This window comes from Pinus tabuliformis, chromosome 7 (genome assembly GCF_031772625.1).
Source record: "Pinus tabuliformis cultivar Carrire ecotype Pingquan chromosome 7, CPIR1, whole genome shotgun sequence".
Taxonomy (NCBI): domain Eukaryota; kingdom Viridiplantae; phylum Streptophyta; class Pinopsida; order Pinales; family Pinaceae; genus Pinus; species Pinus tabuliformis.
This window is the reverse complement of record NC_142293.1, coordinates 1,922,688,652-1,922,708,572: the sequence shown is the minus strand read 5'-3', so window position 1 is coordinate 1,922,708,572 and position 19,921 is coordinate 1,922,688,652. Positions and strand designations below refer to the sequence as shown.

The following is a 19,921-nucleotide window of genomic DNA, read 5'->3' as shown; positions in this document are numbered from 1 at the left end:
ATTCCACTGTAGGATGCAAAAGTTTAATAACCTATTACCATTCAAGGCCTACTCATCTCTCAGGTAAACATCCCTATGATAGGAGTATTCCCTGGATCAAAGGGGCTTATCCCCTGCAAAGTCAACAAAAAACTAGAAACAGAACAAGGCTGCAACCATAGCCTTGATTTTCATTTCATCATATTTGACATGAGATACGGGTTGCAAGCGTGGACCCAAGACTGCAATCTTTCAGTAATTAAATTTGCAATGAATGCTAGCTTGCAAGCATTAGACTCTCTTATATACAAAGAAGTAAATTTGTAAAGCTTGACACCTTCAAGATTACTTGTTACCCTTTTGAAAACATACTGATCTGATTCTAACATCTTATCTTCACAACCAAAAATGTAAGAAAAGCTAAGAAACATAGTTAAAAAAGTATACACACACAGATAACCTCGATACACATTAATGGTTAATTGATAATTGAACAATCCAACACAAAAGGCTTAAAATTCAAGCAGGCACATTAGCATTAGCACTCACCTCCAGTAATTACAATATCTGCAGTTGAAAATTTTGAATTTGCTGATAAAAAGAATGAATGAGGCATCCCAGGCATTAATCTTATACAAACAGGTATAACCCTCACAGCTGAGTTCAACTGGTTGAAATAAAATTCAGATACTATTTCTTGGGGAATGGCATATGCATGGATGGCCTTTTACAAACCTGACATCAGAGATTCATCTTTGAGCAGGTTAGCCCCCAAGACGAGATTCTGAAGGTTTAAATATGTAAAGCCATACCGTTTTGATTGAACCTTTTGTCTTGTGATTCATTGTTGGAGTGATATAAACTTGGATGGCCACAACGAGATGCCGCAAATCCAAATTGAAATAAGACCATCGTTAGTACTAATAACACTATAGCACCAAGTTGAAAATTTGCCAAGAGTTGTCCTCTCATTTCAAATTCTCTGGACTCACATGCTATTTCATTATCCTTGATGCCACAACCAGTTGGCATCATAGGGCCATACAAAGTAAATGCAACCTGATAAAACCAAATACCCTGCAATGTAAATGTAATGCCACCTAATAAATCTACCACAAAGCTCTTGGGAAATGCTGCTACCAATACTGCTGAAATAATACAGAGACCCACAAGCAGCACTAGAATTTGGTGATAGCGGCCTTCAAGACCAGCATGGCTTGTAGAATGAAAGTTAAACAGGAGATACTCTGCAAAAAACGCCATTGCTGCAATGATCCCCAGCACTCCATATGGAAGAGGCAAGTACCTGTTACAAAACATGGCCATCTCGATTAAAACACAACAGCAGAAAAACAAAAGCACTAGTAACTGCAATCTAATCTGACAAGCATAACAGAAACAAACAATACTGAGAATAGCTCTAGTGATTATAGATTCAGCTCAAACATAGTAGAATAGAGGGCACTGATGAGTTCAAAGTTACTCTTAGAATACTACACAGTGAGCCTGCTGCAATTAGTGCACATCTGGAAATGGGTATTCTCCTAAACTACCCTACGTTGCATCTGTGCACTGCGAATAATCCTACGTGTAACAATTGTGAGACAGAAGTGGTTTATAAGGCTTTACCCACAACAAAAGCTTTGTCAATCCAAAACCAGTCAATCCAAAACCTGGCTTTGGGGTGTAAGTCCCTAGGTTGATGCAATAGTGTCGTCCCTCATTCTGGTGCTAACATACCTGCAGTTTTGGTTTCATGCCTTGTGTACCCTCTTTGGCTAGTGGTTGTTATCTATGAGTTGGGCATAATAATAAGAAACTCATATAAAAATAAGAAGTCTTGCTACTACAGTAACATATCCCCATGCCACCACAAGATGTAAAACAATTGGCGACAGGGTGTTCAGTTAAGGGCCAAGGCACTCCTTGTGTGAAGGTCGCTGGTTCAAAACCCTGTGGGTACAAAAAATTTCAGTCATGTTAAAGGTCGGTGTGGCCCGGGCTGAGTGTGAACCTCAGGTGATTTTGACAACATGGATGTCCTAGGTCACAGATTCCTAGCCAAAGACTAGTCCCGCAAGTCATGGACAAACTAACAATCAATCAAAGAAAAATGCATCCCCATGCTAGGATTTCATTCCATATTAATAGCTAGGAATGCTACTCATCATTTGAAATAGCTGATGCCTGGATGGGTTATCCTTGGGGTCTGCCTTCTCTTTAGGGCATTCAAAAGAAAATTAATGGGATTTTACCATTCCTGTGAAGTACCCAAGAAAATTCACCTGGATGGATCACAGTGAATGCAAATTTGTAAGAGGGCAGTGCATATCTACCAAAGCTTGTAGTTGTTATCTATGTGATGTGCATAATAATTACAAGTCTTACTAATACAGTGGCCTATCCCTATGTTGGGATTTTGTTCCGCAACAATACTTTCCTCCTGATAAGCCAAGAATGTTGCTCCTTTTTTGGCATAGCCAATGCTTGCATGGTTAGGTCCTATGACCTTCATGGCACCCAAAGGCAAGTTTAATGGACGTTTACCACAGTGATTGAAAATTTGTAAGCAGTCAGGGAAGTGTGGAGTTGTGTTTGAGCCGTGAGGTTCGCTAGATCAAAATCAAAATCAGGACAGATTGTAAAACATGCTCCCAGTAACACGTGTCTACAAACTGAAATACTAAATCAAAATCAGTACAGGCTGTGTAACATGCTCCCAACAACATATGCACCTATAAATTGAAATACTAGGCTTGGGAGCAAGCCAGAAATATTACAATAATAATACTAACAGATGTAGGTGGCTGCTAGCAAACATACCGAAACACTTAACAGAATGGAAGCAGCAGCTTCAGAGACATCCCAAATCCAACCTGAGGAAAATGGTCAGATGTTGAACAAGAAACCAGGGAATTTAAAATACATGAAAACACCCTGCTCTCTGTGATACCAGACTCTTCCAATCTGAGTCAACCCTGCTCTTTGAGAAAACCAAGCGAAGCCAGCTCTTCTGAATCTGCCTTGAACTCACAAGTCAACAGAAGTGAGATTGACTCAGCAAGTTCCACTTGCACATCTCACAAGTGACACTTGATCATCTGTCCATAAATACATAGGAAAGCAAACAGTAATTTTGCTTGTTTTTCGCAAAATTTCACAACAAACAACCGCCAGGCCTGTCAGAGATCTAGAACCTATGGTGTTTTGTACCAAGTAGTATGACCTATATTAACGATTTTTTTTCGAGTTATTTCTGGATTCAAAGTCCTGTAATCTTGCCTACCGTTATGCACGCAAAAGGGGTTTAGATTCGAGAACCCCATTTGTGACATTTAATGAAGTTCAGCCATGTAAACGCCCCGATAGACAAAACCCTTGGTCTTTCTAAGGGTTCCATATTCTACAAAAAAGACCTAGGCAATACACAACATGGGTAGGGCCTGACTTCTGTTCAAGGAAGGCAAAGACGAACGAATCCCCTCGCCCTTGATTGGAAGATGTTATTTGGAGTGTCCCAGTTCACTGGAACCACTCTGACCAAAATCATAGCTGGATGAACCAGAATGACAAAAAGTTCCTAACTGGCTCAGTACCCAAGAAACTGCCAGAAAATTGCTACTGCCTAATAACCACAGAGTTGATAAAGCCAGCTGAAAATCAAACTAAAAATTATGCAGTAGCACCACCACATGAATTAGCTTCCAATTTAGCCCAAAACCACTTGTCAAAGAAAGCCTACCTTTCGATCAAGGACATGGGCTTATTCAAGGTGCTGCTTGCTAGAGGATTGTCCTGAGTCCCATCCCAAAAGGGTCATCCCATTAATATAATACAAACTGAAAATTTCATTTCTGAAAAATCCAAGGCATCTCCTAACTCTATCCAAATTTCAAACATCAATAAAACAAGACGATACCCAAAAGCAAATTCTAGAAAGTAAAGTACCTTGTTTTCTCGCTGACCAACACAGAAACTCCAAAGATGAAGAACATGAGCAGCATCCCAGCATGTTCGAAATCATTCATGTGTGCGGGGTTGAGAGAACCATCAACAAAATATTTCAAATGGGGAGAATAGAAGAACTCAATGCACATGTCCACAAAGGAACCAATCACAATGATATATATCTCCAAATACTTGAGATTACCACTGATCCCAGGCACAGGATGCCATACTCTTACCCTGTGAGACTTGGGATTTGTTACATAATTCATCACAGAGTTCCATATATGCCACAATCCCACCAGCAGAAACAGACTTCCTGGTAGCGCATGCCCTTTGAAAGATCCCATTTCTTTCCTCCTTGATACCCAAACTATTGTTTTAAAAATAAGGGTTCTTAGCAGAAGAGGAAGGTCCTTCCTATTCCATTTGGGTTCTTGTCAGCCTCTATAAATTCTCAAACTCATGGGCTAAAAGAAGCTTTCAATCTGTGTATTCTACTGTAAATTCTCAAACTCATGGGCTAAAAGAAGCTTTCAATCTGTGTATTCTACTGCTTGAACGATTCAAGCTGCTGCTATCATATAACAATAGATGGTTGCATTTTTTTGGACTCTAGACGCAAATATTTTGACCCCGAAGAAGTCTGAAAAATCGATATGAATAGGTGTGCCAATCGACGCCACGTGCTGTGGCCTTCCTCTAACATGCAAACTGTCACCCAAGAAAATTGGTCAAAAATTAACCACTGAAACCACTCTTCATAGTCCTTAAATGGTAATAATAAATATTATTTTTTTAATATTTCATTTTTTCATATTGACTTTCTGTATCAAGTGTCTCACCCAATCTGTGGGTATGATTTTCTTCGCAGGCCAATTCTGTTAAATTGTAACCATAATTATTTTCTTTAATACTTCTTTGTTTCCTGTTGACTTTCTAGAAGAAGTGATCAACCAATCTGTGGTCATCATTTCTTCCTCATGGCCTTGCATGGAAAACCTTGCACCTTCGGGGGATCAGATTCAAATGCTTAAAACGGCATATTTCCGTGGTGAATCAATTCCTTCATTAATTAAAAGAAGAATTTAGCTAAGAGCCAAAAAATTCTACCGAACGTGATAAAATCTTATCATCAACATAAGTGAGATTTTAACTTTTGCAAATGTAAATTTTTAGCCAGATCATAAATCTTTTACTAAAATTCTTTTCTCTCTTTTCACTATATTCTAGAATAAAATTTAATCGTAAAAGATATTGTCCAAGAAAGCATCAAAATATTCAACCAAAAAAATATATCATCCATGATCATTAAACCTTAACTTATTTATAATGTAAATCCTTATTTAAAACATGAAAATAGAACGTATATCTTTATTTAAAACATGAAAATACATATTGAGTAACAGTTTTTTTTTTCCAATAGAATAAAATTATATTTTAACAAAAAATATGATTGAGTGGAATTCAAAATTAGTTTTTATATTTTGTGGGATATTATTAATTATATCAATATAATTATAGTAAATATGATTAATTAATAAGTAAATATAAGTAATAAATTATTTGAATTGTGTTTGATTATAGGTGAATTGAAGTGTTATGAGATAGAAATTTTTCATTTAATGGTCTTTATTTTATTAATGAAAAAAAAATTATAAACTATATAGAGTTTAAGGGTAAGTTATTTGCAAAAAGAAAAGCAACACATAGATTTTAAAAATTGGAGGGTCTATCTTTATTTCTCACATCTACAAGCTCTTTAATTTGGTAGTTAAGTAGGGCTTCCCTAAACTTTGGATTCAAAGTCTCATTTTACTTATTTTTAAAAGTGAGGATAAATATAATGCATAACTATAGGACCACCATGATTAGCTTCATTTTAGCATAATTATATAGAATTATTTTGGAAAAAAACAATTAATGCATGGCTAAAAAGTCATGGAAAAGAGTTGAAGAATAGGCGGGATTTAGGAATTATTATTTAACTATGGACCACCTTGTTACATTAGGGATCATTGTGAAGGAGTGTTACTAACTAATCACCTATATTTTTTCATTGACTTTAGAAAATATTTTGACATAGTGCCTAGGACTAACCTTCGAAATATGTTAGAAGAGCTAAAGTTCCTCTCAAGTTGACAGTTGTTACAGTAAGGTTGTATGAGAATGTTATTGTCTTGTGTAGGAACATTAAGGGTTGGTCTAAATTAAATGTCACATAGGAATTAAATAAAGTTGTTCCCTATCTCCTTCCCTTTTTGGCATATAAATTGACAAGTTAGAGAGTTGTTTGGAAGAAGTGGGTTGTGTTAATCCAACTCTCATTGGTATGGTCATCATCCTTCTTCTATACACTAATGATATTGTTCTTATAATGAAGACTCTGTATGATCTTAACAAGAAACTAAAAATTCTCAAGGATTTTTTCTCTAGTATGGTAATGATTGTTAACACTAACAAATGAAGGTTAAGATCATTAAAATCCATTAAGATCACTTACACTAATTTGATGTATGACAACAACAACTTGGAGGAAGTAACTTCATACAAATTTCTCAGAACCAATCTCAATCACAATCTTAGTTAGAGCAATAACATTGAAAAAAGGATAAATTGAGGATGGAAAGTGTATTATATGCTAGAAAATAGTTGTAATTTAGCAAACCCTTGGTTGTCAATTAAGAAGAAACTCCTTTTTGAAACTCCTATCACTCATGGCATTTTATATGACTGTGAAGTTTGGGGTTATAGCATCTCTAGAGAATTATAGAGAAATATAGAGCAAATCCAAAAGCATTATGGCCCATAATCTCAAAATTAAAGGGATACACCCTATCCTATCCTCTTGATAAAAGCAAGTCTTTCCCCATTGAGAGCATGACTATGAGTAGGTACCTAATATATAAGAACAAATTAAACAACATGGAAGACAAAATTCTTCCTAAAATTACTTTAAGATTCAATTAAAATCATTAATTGCTCAAGTGAGGGTAGCATAAGACGTGGCTAAACCATTGAGGAGTAAAGAAGTCACTTTAAAAATAATGTGAATATTAAAAATATTATTACTTCTAAATTTAAGGAGAAATTGTGGGGTGATAAATAAGAAGATAAAACAAAAATCACATACTGTAAGTGTTGAAATTTCTAAGTATGACACGTTAGAAATCCCTACTGCATTATCAAATTAAAATTTTCCTACTTGTTCATTCCATTAACAAGTTATTTATAAATATAAATATTGAAATAAACACAAATGCGGCCTTAACTCATATACAGATCAACAACTGAAATATTGAGACAAAAACACAAGGGACACCGTTATTTTCGGACAATCATCCCCGGGAAAAACCCAATGTGGGAAAACCGGTGCAATAGTTCTAAAGGTTTTATTATTATGCAGATTCTTGAGTACAACTAGGGTGCCAGAAATGGCTCACCCAACAACGATTGTTACACGACAGTAATACCTCCTCTCGGAGACATATTTTCAGCCTCTCAACTCTAGTCTGCCCGATAAAAATCCTTACAACGCTTCCTCTTGACCCTACATTAGCCCTGCTAGCTTCAGCATAGCCCTAAAGCCTTTGCATCAGCCTCCTGACTCTTTGCGTCAACACTTGGCCCCTCTGTGTCACCCACACAGACCTCTCTGCCTCTGCGCAGCCCCCATCTGCCTCTGCGTAGCTCCTGTTGCCTTTGTGTAGCTCTAGCTGCCTTTGTGTTAGCCTCTTCGGTCTCTGCATTGACTCTCTGGCACTATCCCTACCTCTCTTCTATGTACTTACTGCCCCTCATTGCAACATACCACTAACTCGAGTTTTCTTAGCAAGCCCTGCTCCAAAAATTGCACTAACTGACTAGTTTTGGTGTATCTCCAGCTGACCCTCAAACCTCCTCTTATACTTGTCCTGTTCAGTCTTCAACGGCCTAGATTAAGTCTCTAATCAATGGCTAAGATTAGATTTGGCTTGATCCATGTCATTTAGAACATTCTCACCTAGTTTTATATTAATACCCATTAATATTTTAATTTTCCTAAGTTTAGACTTAGGAACCCCATTAAAAATATTAATTATTTTAATATCTCTCCAACCAGGTGGAATTTCCCCAAACCATTTCTGGGTCTTGGAGATTTTATGTGCCTTAGCCTTCCCACCAATTTTCATGGCTATAGCACATCTGATGCTACCAAAAATCAACAATAAGGAGGTGATTAACCTTAAGATTGAAGATCAAAAGTATCTTAGTGTTTTGACTAGTGTAAAGAAGAAAATCAACATTGTCAAAATAAAACAAACTCTCATGATCTCCATAGTGAAATGGGGTGTTAGACAATTCCTCAAATGTCATGGGTTGAAATAATTTATCATCTATGTGACACTATGAGGGTTGAAGATGAAAAATGCTTTCTCTTAGATTTTTTTGCATATAACTACATTAGACTGTAATTACAAAAATTTTGTTACGATACCGACCTTCCTAGGTCAAAAAAAAAAGAAAAGGAAACTAGAGATTTTTTTTTTTTTAATTAAAGGATACGACATAGCTCACAACATTGATACAACAAAATTTCCTTCATCATAGAAGTTCACATACCAAAAGGATGTCCTAATTCAACATAAGCTGAAAGCTAAGAGCATCTTCAGATACATAATTATTTTAAAATGTTTAGTAGTATAAAATCGATAAAAAAGACCTAATAGCCTAAGCAATTTGAAGAACATATCTATTTAATAAGCATAATGTGAATCAACTAGCTTCCTCATCCTCAACTTCTTTTTAAAGTCCTGTTATTGTTTTCCTTGTTTCCTCTTGGGATGAATGACAATGGACTACAATGTCATTCATCAACAAGTCGAGGATCCAGTTTGTAGAATGGATTAGATTGTTAGATACATAGTGTCTCCTAGTAAACCAATGAATAATTAGGTGGCACGGCTCCTTTATTTTAGTCTCCAATGCACTGATGGAACTCTTTTGCAAAAGGATGCCCACGATGACCTTAATCTGGGAGCTAGAAGTGGTTTCTTGGACTAGAACCTTTTATGGTATTGAACAAAAGGTGTTGTGTGATCCACTATAGTTTCCCCATAATGTTGTAGAGCCCTCGTGTCTCCCTTAGTTCCTTATCACCCATTTTCCTCTCATCATTAAACTAGTTGCATTGTAAGGAGGAGAGACCTCTACTCCTAGAATTACTTGGCTTGCTATGTAAACCAAATCACCAAGTCTATAATAGAATGGAGGCTAATGCCCTAATGGCTCAAGAATCATAGAGAATCAAATTGTAACCCTTAACACTAACTATAAGGTGATAAAGATCCAAACAAATTCCAAATCAATATGAATCTTACAATATGGCTATAACTTCTAACACAAGCTCAAAGAAAAAGACACGGAACCTCAAACTTGGAAAATTGACTGGGAACCACCAAAAATCTTCCAAATTGATAGCCACAAACTTCAAATGACCAAGACTTGGTAAAATTTGAGTTCTTTCCAAGACCTATAGATGCCCGGCTAGACCTGAGTTGTCAACACCAATTCTCACTTACACCACACTCAAGCAAGGTATCCATTAATTAGCATGATGGAAGATACTAACATGTGACCATAAAGGAAGGAAAGTGTCTCATCTCACATATATTTTCTATGTGTGTGTTGAATGTCACATGGTGAGCCATATATTGATTTAATTGGATGTCACACGAGCTCTTCATTACTTGATCATGGGACTACTTGAAAGTACTACTTACCATTAATAATGATTGTCTCAACTTTTTTACAAGTAGCTAGGTTGGCTTGGCGATCAACTGCTAATTTATTTTCTTGCAATATGTGTTAGAAGTTCACATTTACAAATGAATCTTTATTGTTTTTTATCCTCTTCATCATAGATGTTATAATTGTGCCAGAGATCATGTACCTTGTAATACTTTTAGAATTCCCCACCATTTCAAGTTCTTGGTGTGAAGATTTTTGGCTAGATTTAGGTATTGCAAAAGTGTATATGCTTTAGCGAAATTTTTAATAGAGATTCCAAGAGTCCAAGTATAGATATAAACTATTGTTCCTCCAAGGTTAAGAATAACAATTTCCAACCCTAGCCCCTCACAATTGTCAACCCAATACTAACCTTTTAACTCATCAAACTAGAATGATTTAAGAATGTTTCTCTTAAGAGTTTTAAAGTGTAAAAGTAAAATTCTAAAACAAATCAAGTAATTGTAACATCTTATATAATATTATCCCAATGGAACACACAACTTAATTACTTACCATTTTTAAAATCCAATAAACTAAATTTAATTTTAATGAATATTAATTATTACCAATATTATAAATAGTATATCTAATATCATTACACTTATACAATGTTATTTCAACAAACATACAAATTTCTCGTGATGATGAACACACTTGTTGGTTGGAAACATTTTCTTAAAACACACAAATTATTTACCTACTATTTTTAAAATCCAATAAACTAAATTGTTTCTTAAAACATACGCAAATTATTTACTTACCATTTCTAAAATCCAATAAACTAAATTTAATTTCAATAAATATTAATTATTACCAATATTATAATTAATATATCTGATATCATGACATAGGAGGAGTTGCTGCAAAATCATTATCTAATATTATCATGACATAGGAGTTGCTGCCAAATCATTATCTAATATATAGAGTCTAATACATATATGAGTCTATTACTTATGTAATCATTAATAACAACAAAATGAAGAATGATTTTATCCTCAATGGTCACTTTTTAAAATCCATATATATATATTTTTTTAATAATATATATATATATCTATTTTTTTTTGCAATTTACACCATAAAATTGTGACAACGTCAAGGAATTGTGAAAGCATGAAGGATCTTTATGGTTTAGAAATGCATAAAAAACATTGTAAGGTGAACCAGCAACTTCATCACGTTTTTAATCTTCTATTGTATATATATTTGACGAAGCCATCTTTTAATTCGGAGTGTACAGAAGGAATGAGTCCACTTTAAAAACATCTTTTGCATTTCACATAGATTTTACCTTTAACTTTTTTTTAACAAGTATTCCTTATTTTATTAAATTGCATTTCACATAGCTTTTACCTTCACTTTTTTAAATAAATATTCCTTATTTTATTAAATTGGATAAACACATGGGATCATCTTCCCATACAATATTCATATGTCTTCTATTGGGAAAGATTCTCCCTATCTGAATTCATGAAAGGGGAAAATTAACCTAATTTTTAATTCTTATTCCCATACAAATTTCACAAATATTTAAAATGCAAATGGTCAATCTTGGAAAAAAATTATGAGTATAATTTTATTTTTAATTAAGAATATATAAATATCGGGAGTTTGGTGAATTTTTATATTAATTAATTATTTATTAATTTTGAATATAATTTTTGATATTATTATATATATATATATATAATAATAATAATAATTTGAAAAATATGTTAGATAAATATTATGAAATTTTCAATTTAAATCATCGTGACATATTTATATTTATGTTAGGGATAATTATGATTTATCTAATGGTTATAATGATAATAGAAAAATTAACCAGGGAAGCGTGATATGAGATTACCTAATTATTGGTTATACTAATTAAATAATAATATAATATAATATATATAGATATATAATTTTTATTACTTTTGTATGTAATTTTTTTTAATGTTATTATTATAGATTATAATTTTTTATTTTTTTAATATAAAAATATTTGGCTTGTTAGATCTAAGACTTTTGTGATCTATAATGTAGATATAAGTTTTCGGATAACCAAATCCTAATGATGTGATTAATCCCAAAGACTTGTATCTATAAAATATTTCACTTCTTACTCTTATTCTTTTTAACTAGTACATTATTTTAAATAGCATATTTTTCTTCTTATAATAATAATGAATAAATATATGTCAAGTCTCACTAGCACAACCGCTTGAGGATGGGCCTCGTTAGCAAGGTGACCAAGGATCAAATCTCATGGGAGCGGTTGTGCACCATACTAGGTAGAGGAGACATGCGACATGCTAAAAATTCTAGTCAGTCGAGGGTTCCCTGGGGTGAATTTAATGGATTAGATGTCGTCGCTCCTCAAGCCACATGTCAAGCCTAGAGGATCATAGACAACTTGACAAACAAAAAATAATAATAAATAAATATACATTTATAAATATTAAATAATAATATGTTAATTGAGGTTAATTCTCTAGGGCTTCCTATTTCAACTTAAGGTGGATGAGGATGTGTTGACTTTTTTTCTTTTTTTTAATTGAAGACCTAGATTGATTATCAAGGAAATATGTTCAACCTCTATAGTGTGTTGCTAGTTTGTTAGGTTGCATTGACTTTTAATAAATTAAAAAAATTAGATTTGTGCCACGTGGCTCCCTACCCACCAATTTCCTAGGGATTTTCAAAGCATACCTAATTTTAGAAAAACTACCTTATATCTTGGTTGTAAATGATAGAAACTCTTCAACACTTTTGTTTTTTATCATGACCTGGGATTCTTAAGGGTTAAGTAAAATCAAAGTTAATAATAATATTTTTGTTACAATAATATTTTTTGTAGATACACATGAAGCCTTCGAATATTTTTAATGTGGTTGTACTAGTTTAAGTGGTTGAGCTAAAGTTACCATCTAAATTCATTTACCGCCTATAATATGTCGAGTTTAAAATAAATATTTTTTTAAATAGCTAACCATATCATTCAAATCAAAACATAAAAATATTATAAAATTATTTTTTATAAAAAAATATTCAATAATAACTATATATATTTTTATACCCCGATTGGGGTGTGTGTCAAAGGATGGCAGGGACGGTGGACAGTTATGAGTAAAGGTTGGGTACCATCCACCGCCCCCCACACGCTCATGGCGATGGGTGCGGTGGCCCTTCGCATGAATACATGCAAGGGTGGTGGGAAAGGTGGCAGGCATGGCAAGGACAAGGTGGGAGGCATAGCAGGTAAGGAAGGACAGGGGAGTGGCAATTGCATTGTCGATTGTGGAGTTAAGGCAAGACAGGGGAGTGTTAATTGCATTGTTGTGTGCGGAGTTGGGAGCTGGAGCACTGGAGCAGGGAGGCGGAGGCATCATCGATGGCATCTGTGGAGTGAGCACGGGTATGTATCTTGGTCCTACAACCCTCTTGCAATGACGACATGGTTTTTTTCTAGCTGGAGGGATCGAGAGAAACCTGGGGAGGGGAATTGGGGGACTTGTTGGGGAAAATGCCACAGGAATTATATGGTTGTTGTCTAGTTATGCGTCCTAGCTATAAGGCTCCTGAGTTTCAACCTGGCCAGTGGTTGGGAAGCCCCTCCTGAGAGTTGCATTGTGAACTCGCGTGATAATTGGGGTGGAATGTGAGAAGCTATGCACTGGGGATGGGCAGGCTATAGGGAAAGCAGAGGAGCAGCGTAGTTTGACTGGGAAGAGGGGAATGGGAAGGCTCACCTATGCATGAGAACCCTTGCTTGGCTGAGAAAGGGGACTGTCAACCACTCTGGGTATGAGCGGCAATGGGAAGGGAGTAGTGAGAAGCACACCAAGGTATGGAGATTGGCCTCGTCTCCAGAACGGGTTGTCACCCAACCTGCGTATTTCTCAGAGAGTAATTAGGCTAGGAAAAGGATTAAGGATACCATTGGCAATGAGATTCAAAGCCAAAAGTTAATACCTCGTTCCTGTGAATAGGTCATGTACAAAGTGGAGATTGTGAGAGGAAGAGGTCATGGCAGACGTTGGAGGGAGCCTGCAAGGGCCAAAAATCCAAGCACTTCGGAACCGCATAGAGGATGGAAATCTATTGAACACCTCATTAGTGAAGTCATTGCGGCTTACAGGGAGGGAATGAATGTAGGCATCCATAATTTGCTGGAAGAATGGGAGGGAGAAATTAAGCAGCATAGCGAGAGTAAGGAGGAACTAGAGAACTAGAGGACCTTAGTCCCATACCCCGGGAATACCATAGGAATAATTAATTAGTTTAAGTAGACCCTTTATCTCTATTGGCTTATGAAAAGCCTGATGGGGAAGGCCATGGAACAAATATCAGTGGGGATGGATCTGACCCTCTAAGACATGCCCAACTACAAATAGGATTTGCAGCGGAATCCAATTCCAGCTCCATAAGCAGGACATTCGTCTGGATAGAATCTAAAGGAAGATCCCATGCATCATCGAATTAACTAAGATGCCTGGTGAACCTATCAACGATCTGACACTAATCGAATCAGTTTCAGAAGAGCAATAGGAATAGTTAGCTAATTTGGTTTCTGTTTTTTTATTCGGGTAACATTTACTTTACATTATTCATGCTTATGATAGATAGACATATAGCCTCTTTCCATGAAACTGAAACATATTTAGCTTGGTTAAAAAGAATGATACTTTATTTTTTTGGATGACTTATAACGGGGATAGGTGGGCAACATACTTGGTTTCCCATCGGGCAAGTTGAGGCCACCTATCTCACATAAGTGATGTAAACTTGTTGTTTATAAATAGAAAATGAAGGATCCTGCCAAGATTAACAAAAAAAATCTATATACATTTTTTATAAAAAATATGCAATGACAACTATATTAAAAACTAACTTATGATCACCTTTAACAAAAACTCCACATAAATATAACACTCTTATAAATATAACACTCTTTTACATCTAACTTATTTTGTTTAACAAAAATAATCAAATGTTTATTACATCATTCCCATCTCATTTCATATTTGGCAAATTAATACTTTATTGTCGTATCAAATATATATTAAATCCAATTAACATTAAAGGCAAATAATATTTTGTTGTGGTATTATATATGCAGTAAATCTAATTAACATTTATGTGTTTAGCACTCCTTGATGTGAAGTCATCGGTTCAATTCCCTGCCCCGATTGGGGTGATATATTGGACATGTTGAAGATAAAGTCTCACCAAGCTTACAAAAAAAAATTGTACTAAAATATATCAATAATTTAAAATAAAAAACAAATAATAGATGAAGAAGCTATTGAAGTTGAGTTGGTTGAACGCTAGGTCTTGGGGTGGTCTAGTAATAGTTGTGAGCTTCTCGACACATGTTTCTCTTAGCAATCTCCATGAAGCAAATCCTCGTGGTGGAGGCAGGGTTTTGAAAAATAACAAATGGAGGAGGGAGGGGTGTCAACCCCTCCTTCAAATATTTTATAGCAGGAAATCATGGCAACAATTCAGAAGTATTTGATCTCTTATCAGCACAACATCTATCGACCCGAAGCATGAAGGATGGCAAAGCTGCGAGAGACAACCCCCCTATGGGGTGGTTTACCAAGAAAAAATTCAAAGTAAATGTCTACAAAAAATAGTAAAGAGCCCAAAATATGAGGTTTGCTCTTCTAAATTTTCAACTACATCTAGTTTGTAACAGACCACACATTTATAAGCAAATTCATAGGCTTTTGGATGACTAAAAGAGCCCCGATCAACTAGATCCAACAGAAATGGTAGTCAAAAGTCCAAGTGGATCTGGAATTCGAGGCCAAGGATTTTTTCACAGTCATATTCTTGAATCTAGAAGACCTAACATAAGTTGTTAATGAATGTCCTTATTTCTTCAATAACTCTGGCCTCTTTATACAATTATGGCAAGAGCGTTACAACCCCAAGAATGAGAAATTCTTGGTCACGCAAGTTTGGGTTCGCTTATTCTTGCTTCCAAAAGAATTATGGGATAAAGAAGCCCTTGTGTGTATCAAAAAGCCTATTGGACAATTTATTAAAACATTGAAAGTTACCAAGAGAGGATGAAACAATTTTTATGCCGAGATCTGTGTCAACATGAACATCTCTGATCCTCTACCTGAATGAATAGAGATTTCCTACCAAGATGAGGTGATATAGCCATTGGAATACAAACATGTTCCTTTCCGTTGCAAGAGATACCATGAGTATGGGCATTTGTTTAAATTTTCCTACTAACCTAAGTGAATAAGATCCAAACTACTCAATCCCAACTAGATTCGAAAGGATTTACCAAAGTCCCATCAAGATGAAGAAACCCCAAGAATCAATTAGCTCATTCCAAAAGAAACCCCCTTCTTTCCAATAATAAATTCAAGCCTCTCAAATGCCATGAAATGGAAGTAGCTAATAATGAAGAAAACAAATATAAAGGAAGCCAAGGCTAGTGGGTCCAAATATTTTTCGTTGAATAAGAGAAAATATCCAGAAGAATCCACATATGTCTAGTCGCTAGATGACGAAATACTTTTGGATGTTGAGGAACGATTATAAGCTAGCCAGGGAAGTAGAATCACAAAGGAAGTAAGCACATATCCACATAGAAAATAATGGCATGGGTCAAATATCAAGGAGTTAGCAAAGAAGCAACTAGTTACTCATCAAAAAGCAAGACCTCAAACTTCTAACAACAATATTGAGTCAAGGGGAGTAAGCATTATAGGTGGGAGTTTGGTTATCCAAGTTAATACAATGGAAGCCCTCATGGCATCCATAAAGGAGGACATGTGATGTGGGCAGAAAAGTAATAAATATAAGTTGCACGAAACAAGAGAGATAATGATCAAAGTTACAAACATATTGGAGGTATTCTTCATCATTTCCCCAATCTAAAATGAAGCTCATCACTTGGAATATTAGAGGTCTGAACAAAAAATGCAAGCAAATGCTTCTAAAAGAAAGAATAAAAACGAAACACCAACCATTGTTATATTAGAAGAAAAAAATGCTCGAAGAAAGAACTCCTCTCAATGGTAGATAGATGTTGGAAAGGTTATTGGGCCATCTCTAGTAGATGTACTTGGAATGTCCAGGGGATTAATCATCTCATGGAACAAGTAGGAAGTATCATTTTTCTAATTGGTTTGTGACTAGAAGCTCTCTCTCTAGTCAATTTAAGTATCGAGGTTTGAGTGAGCATGGGATTTTATCTATTATCTACATACCTCCAGTACCAACATGGATTTTTTTAATTTTTTTTACAGAGTCTCAGTTCCATAGATTCTCTGTGTGAAGCATATCTATGGATCTTAGGAAGGGATTTCAAAATGATAATGTCACTATAGGAAAAATTAAGGGGGATACGAATATTATAAAAGGCATATCTAATGGTTGAAGACACCATTCAGTGGCTTCTCCTAACACATATCATGACTCTTAATGGAATGACACCTGGATTAACAAGCGATGAGGTAAACATCATATCGCCTCTAAGTTAGATGGGTTTTTTTTATTTTTGTAAAGTTCTTGGAAAACTATATTTTTTTGGAAGCCTTTATTATTCCTTCTAATGGTTCATACCACTTGATGATTAGTCTTCAACTCGACTTCAAAGTGACTCCCCACAATTGTCCCTTTAGGTTTGAGAGCTTTTGGCTACATGGTGCTTCTTTTCTTGACAAGGTTAGAGATTTGTGGGAATAAATTTAAGCTCGGGGGAATTCAAGAATGCAAACCTTCCAATTAAAGCTCAAAACACTCAAATCTAGGCTCAAAACCTAGAATAAGGAATAATTTGGTAACAATATTCTTGGGGATACGAAAAGCTGAAAGGCATAGTGTAAGAAATTCAACAAAGAGTTATTCTTAATAAAATAATAAAGGATTTATCCTACAAGGAGAGTGATACTTTGAAAAATCTTGAAGACCATAGAAATCAGGAGGAAGTTCTTTGGAGGTAAAAATATTGCATAAATTGGATTCATGCAGGTGAGTGAAACACCAAATTATTTCACCAATCCATGATAAAACACAGACACTACAACTGAATATTCTCGCTCTTGGATGAGGATGGCAATAAGTTGTTAATTCATGAAGAGTTATATCACCACCTAAGCACGTTCTATAAAGACCTCCTTGTTGATCCTTCCTTTAATAGATCGCGGGCCATCAGAAAAATCATGTCAAATATACCATCCTTGGTCAATGGAGCCCAAAATCAAGTGTTAATTGTAACAATCTTGAGTTCAAAGTTCATGTAATTAAGTTAATAAAGGAAAAATAATAAGACCAAGGTCATGGGACATGTATTCCAAGTTGAATGTTGGGCAAAACATCCTAGTGGGCATCACTTGTTTATTATGGCTAGGAAATTGGCAAAGGTTTTGGAAAGGAAAAGAGGCATTAATTATCATTTTATTTATGAAAATAAAGGAAAATATGAGAAAAGGGGGATGAAAGGTCACATGTTTGTATGAGAGGGAAATTTAAGGGAAAATAGAGGAAATTGAAGAAAATAGAGTCAATAATAAAAAGGCTTCTGAGGATCAGTTAACAGCTTTTGTCAATTTAGTTTGGAACTCTCTCTATTCTCTCATATTATTTCACACTTAGAGAATTCTTAGAGGAATCTAGCATTGGAGAAAGGAAAGCAAAGGAAGGAAAAGGAAATAAAGTGACACGTAAAGAAGAGTTGGATCAAGAAGCTTTAGCAGGAAGACTTGCAGGTAATAGGTTGCATGTGTGATTTCCTAGTTGGTTTGTGAATGCATGGTACATGCATTTGTCTATTTGGTTCTCTTGTTATCATTGTCATGGGTTTTTTTAGGTGTGACACTGGTTTCATCCTTACTTTGTCATTTCTGGATAGCCATGGTATGATGGGGTTCTTTTATATGGTTGAGCTTTGGATTGCTGGAAGATTTTGGGACCAAGTGAGGTGGTCTTGGTAAAATTCCCAAGGGTTGGGGGTGGAGGTGGTTTAATCTTCTAGAATCCCTCAATAGGTGGGTGGAGACAGGCAAGTTCCTCAAGGTAATGGCGAAGAAATTATGAGGCATCTAAGCTTGTTTTTGGCATTGCGATCTCTCGATCGGTTTTGGAGGGATCGCAGTAGCTTAAGGGCGGAGTTGGTTTAATCTCCAAAAGCCCTAGTTATTTAAGTTTTGGTGTGCTTATGTGATCTCTTGATCAATTTTGGCGAGATCCCAGTAGCATGAGGGTGGATGTGGTGTAATCTATGGGAAACCCTAGTTGTTTATGTCTTGAATGCCCACATTCATGCTTGGAATATGGCACAGGGGTGATTGGCTGAAAGAAATATTTGGTTCAACTCAATCTATGGTTGGGTGGTACATGGGAGTCCTTGACTTGGTTGGCATTTGCATATGATGATAAGAGCTCCTTTAATTTTCTATTCTATGAGTACTTATACTTATTATTATATGGTTTTGATAGTTGTTCTATTATGGTTATATGTTGGTTATAAGCATGGTTCCATAATAGGTTCTAGCTATGGCTCTTGATATGTTTTGATTAGTTGATGAATGGTTAATGAATGCATGATCTAAAAAATGTTATTGCAACTATTATGAGAGGGCATTAGACCTTCTTGGTGATTCTCAGATAAGTTTCAGACCCCTATGTTCATATATGCATTCATGACATGTAGATTACATGTTCACCATATGTTTGACGAAATGGTTGTCATGGTTAGGTATGGCTAGGTAAATTATTTGATCAAGTTATGTATGAATGGTTTTGTCCTAATTTTATTTATCATTGTGGAAAGTATCATTGAGTTTTGGGCAGTGGTCTGGTGGCTAACTTGAAATAGTGGCTCAAAATATGGGATTGTACGCTTTGAATTGGAATGTTTGGGCCATAACTCCACCCTTACAAGATTATGCATGTGGTTGGAAGCCTATAACCACATGTAGGCCTTGTCATGCATGGGTTTGTGGGCCCGGGTCACTAGAAAAGTAGTTTAGCTCAGTGTTTGGGCACTTGGAGTGGTTGTTTAGCTCTTGGGTGTCCTGTAGCTCTTGAGGAAGATAAGTAAAGTTTCAGTTTATTGAATCCACTTCCTTAGTTGTACTTAGGAGGTTGGGTCATGCCATAGTAACCCTCAACTCATGTTTACCATGACAAGATAGATAAAGTGGGTAAATGTGGAGAAGGTTTTACCAATTAGTATCAGAGCATGGTTCAAATACTTGGACTGAAT

The 19,921-nt window shown here is 35.5% G+C and overlaps 1 protein-coding gene across 1 annotated transcript; it reads right to left on the bottom strand.

The window, feature by feature from the left end:
- Positions 1-491: 491 nt before the first annotated feature.
- LOC149256209 (uncharacterized) lies at positions 492-4,672 on the bottom strand. The gene is made up of 2 exons (XM_089460686.1): positions 3,928-4,672; positions 492-1,285 (listed from the first exon to the last, which is right to left on the bottom strand). Exons 1-2 carry the CDS (start codon positions 4,272-4,274, stop codon positions 772-774), a joined length of 861 nt encoding a protein of 286 aa, XP_089316812.1. The 5' UTR covers positions 4,275-4,672; the 3' UTR covers positions 492-771.
- Between the last annotated feature and the right edge of the window lie 15,249 nt (positions 4,673-19,921).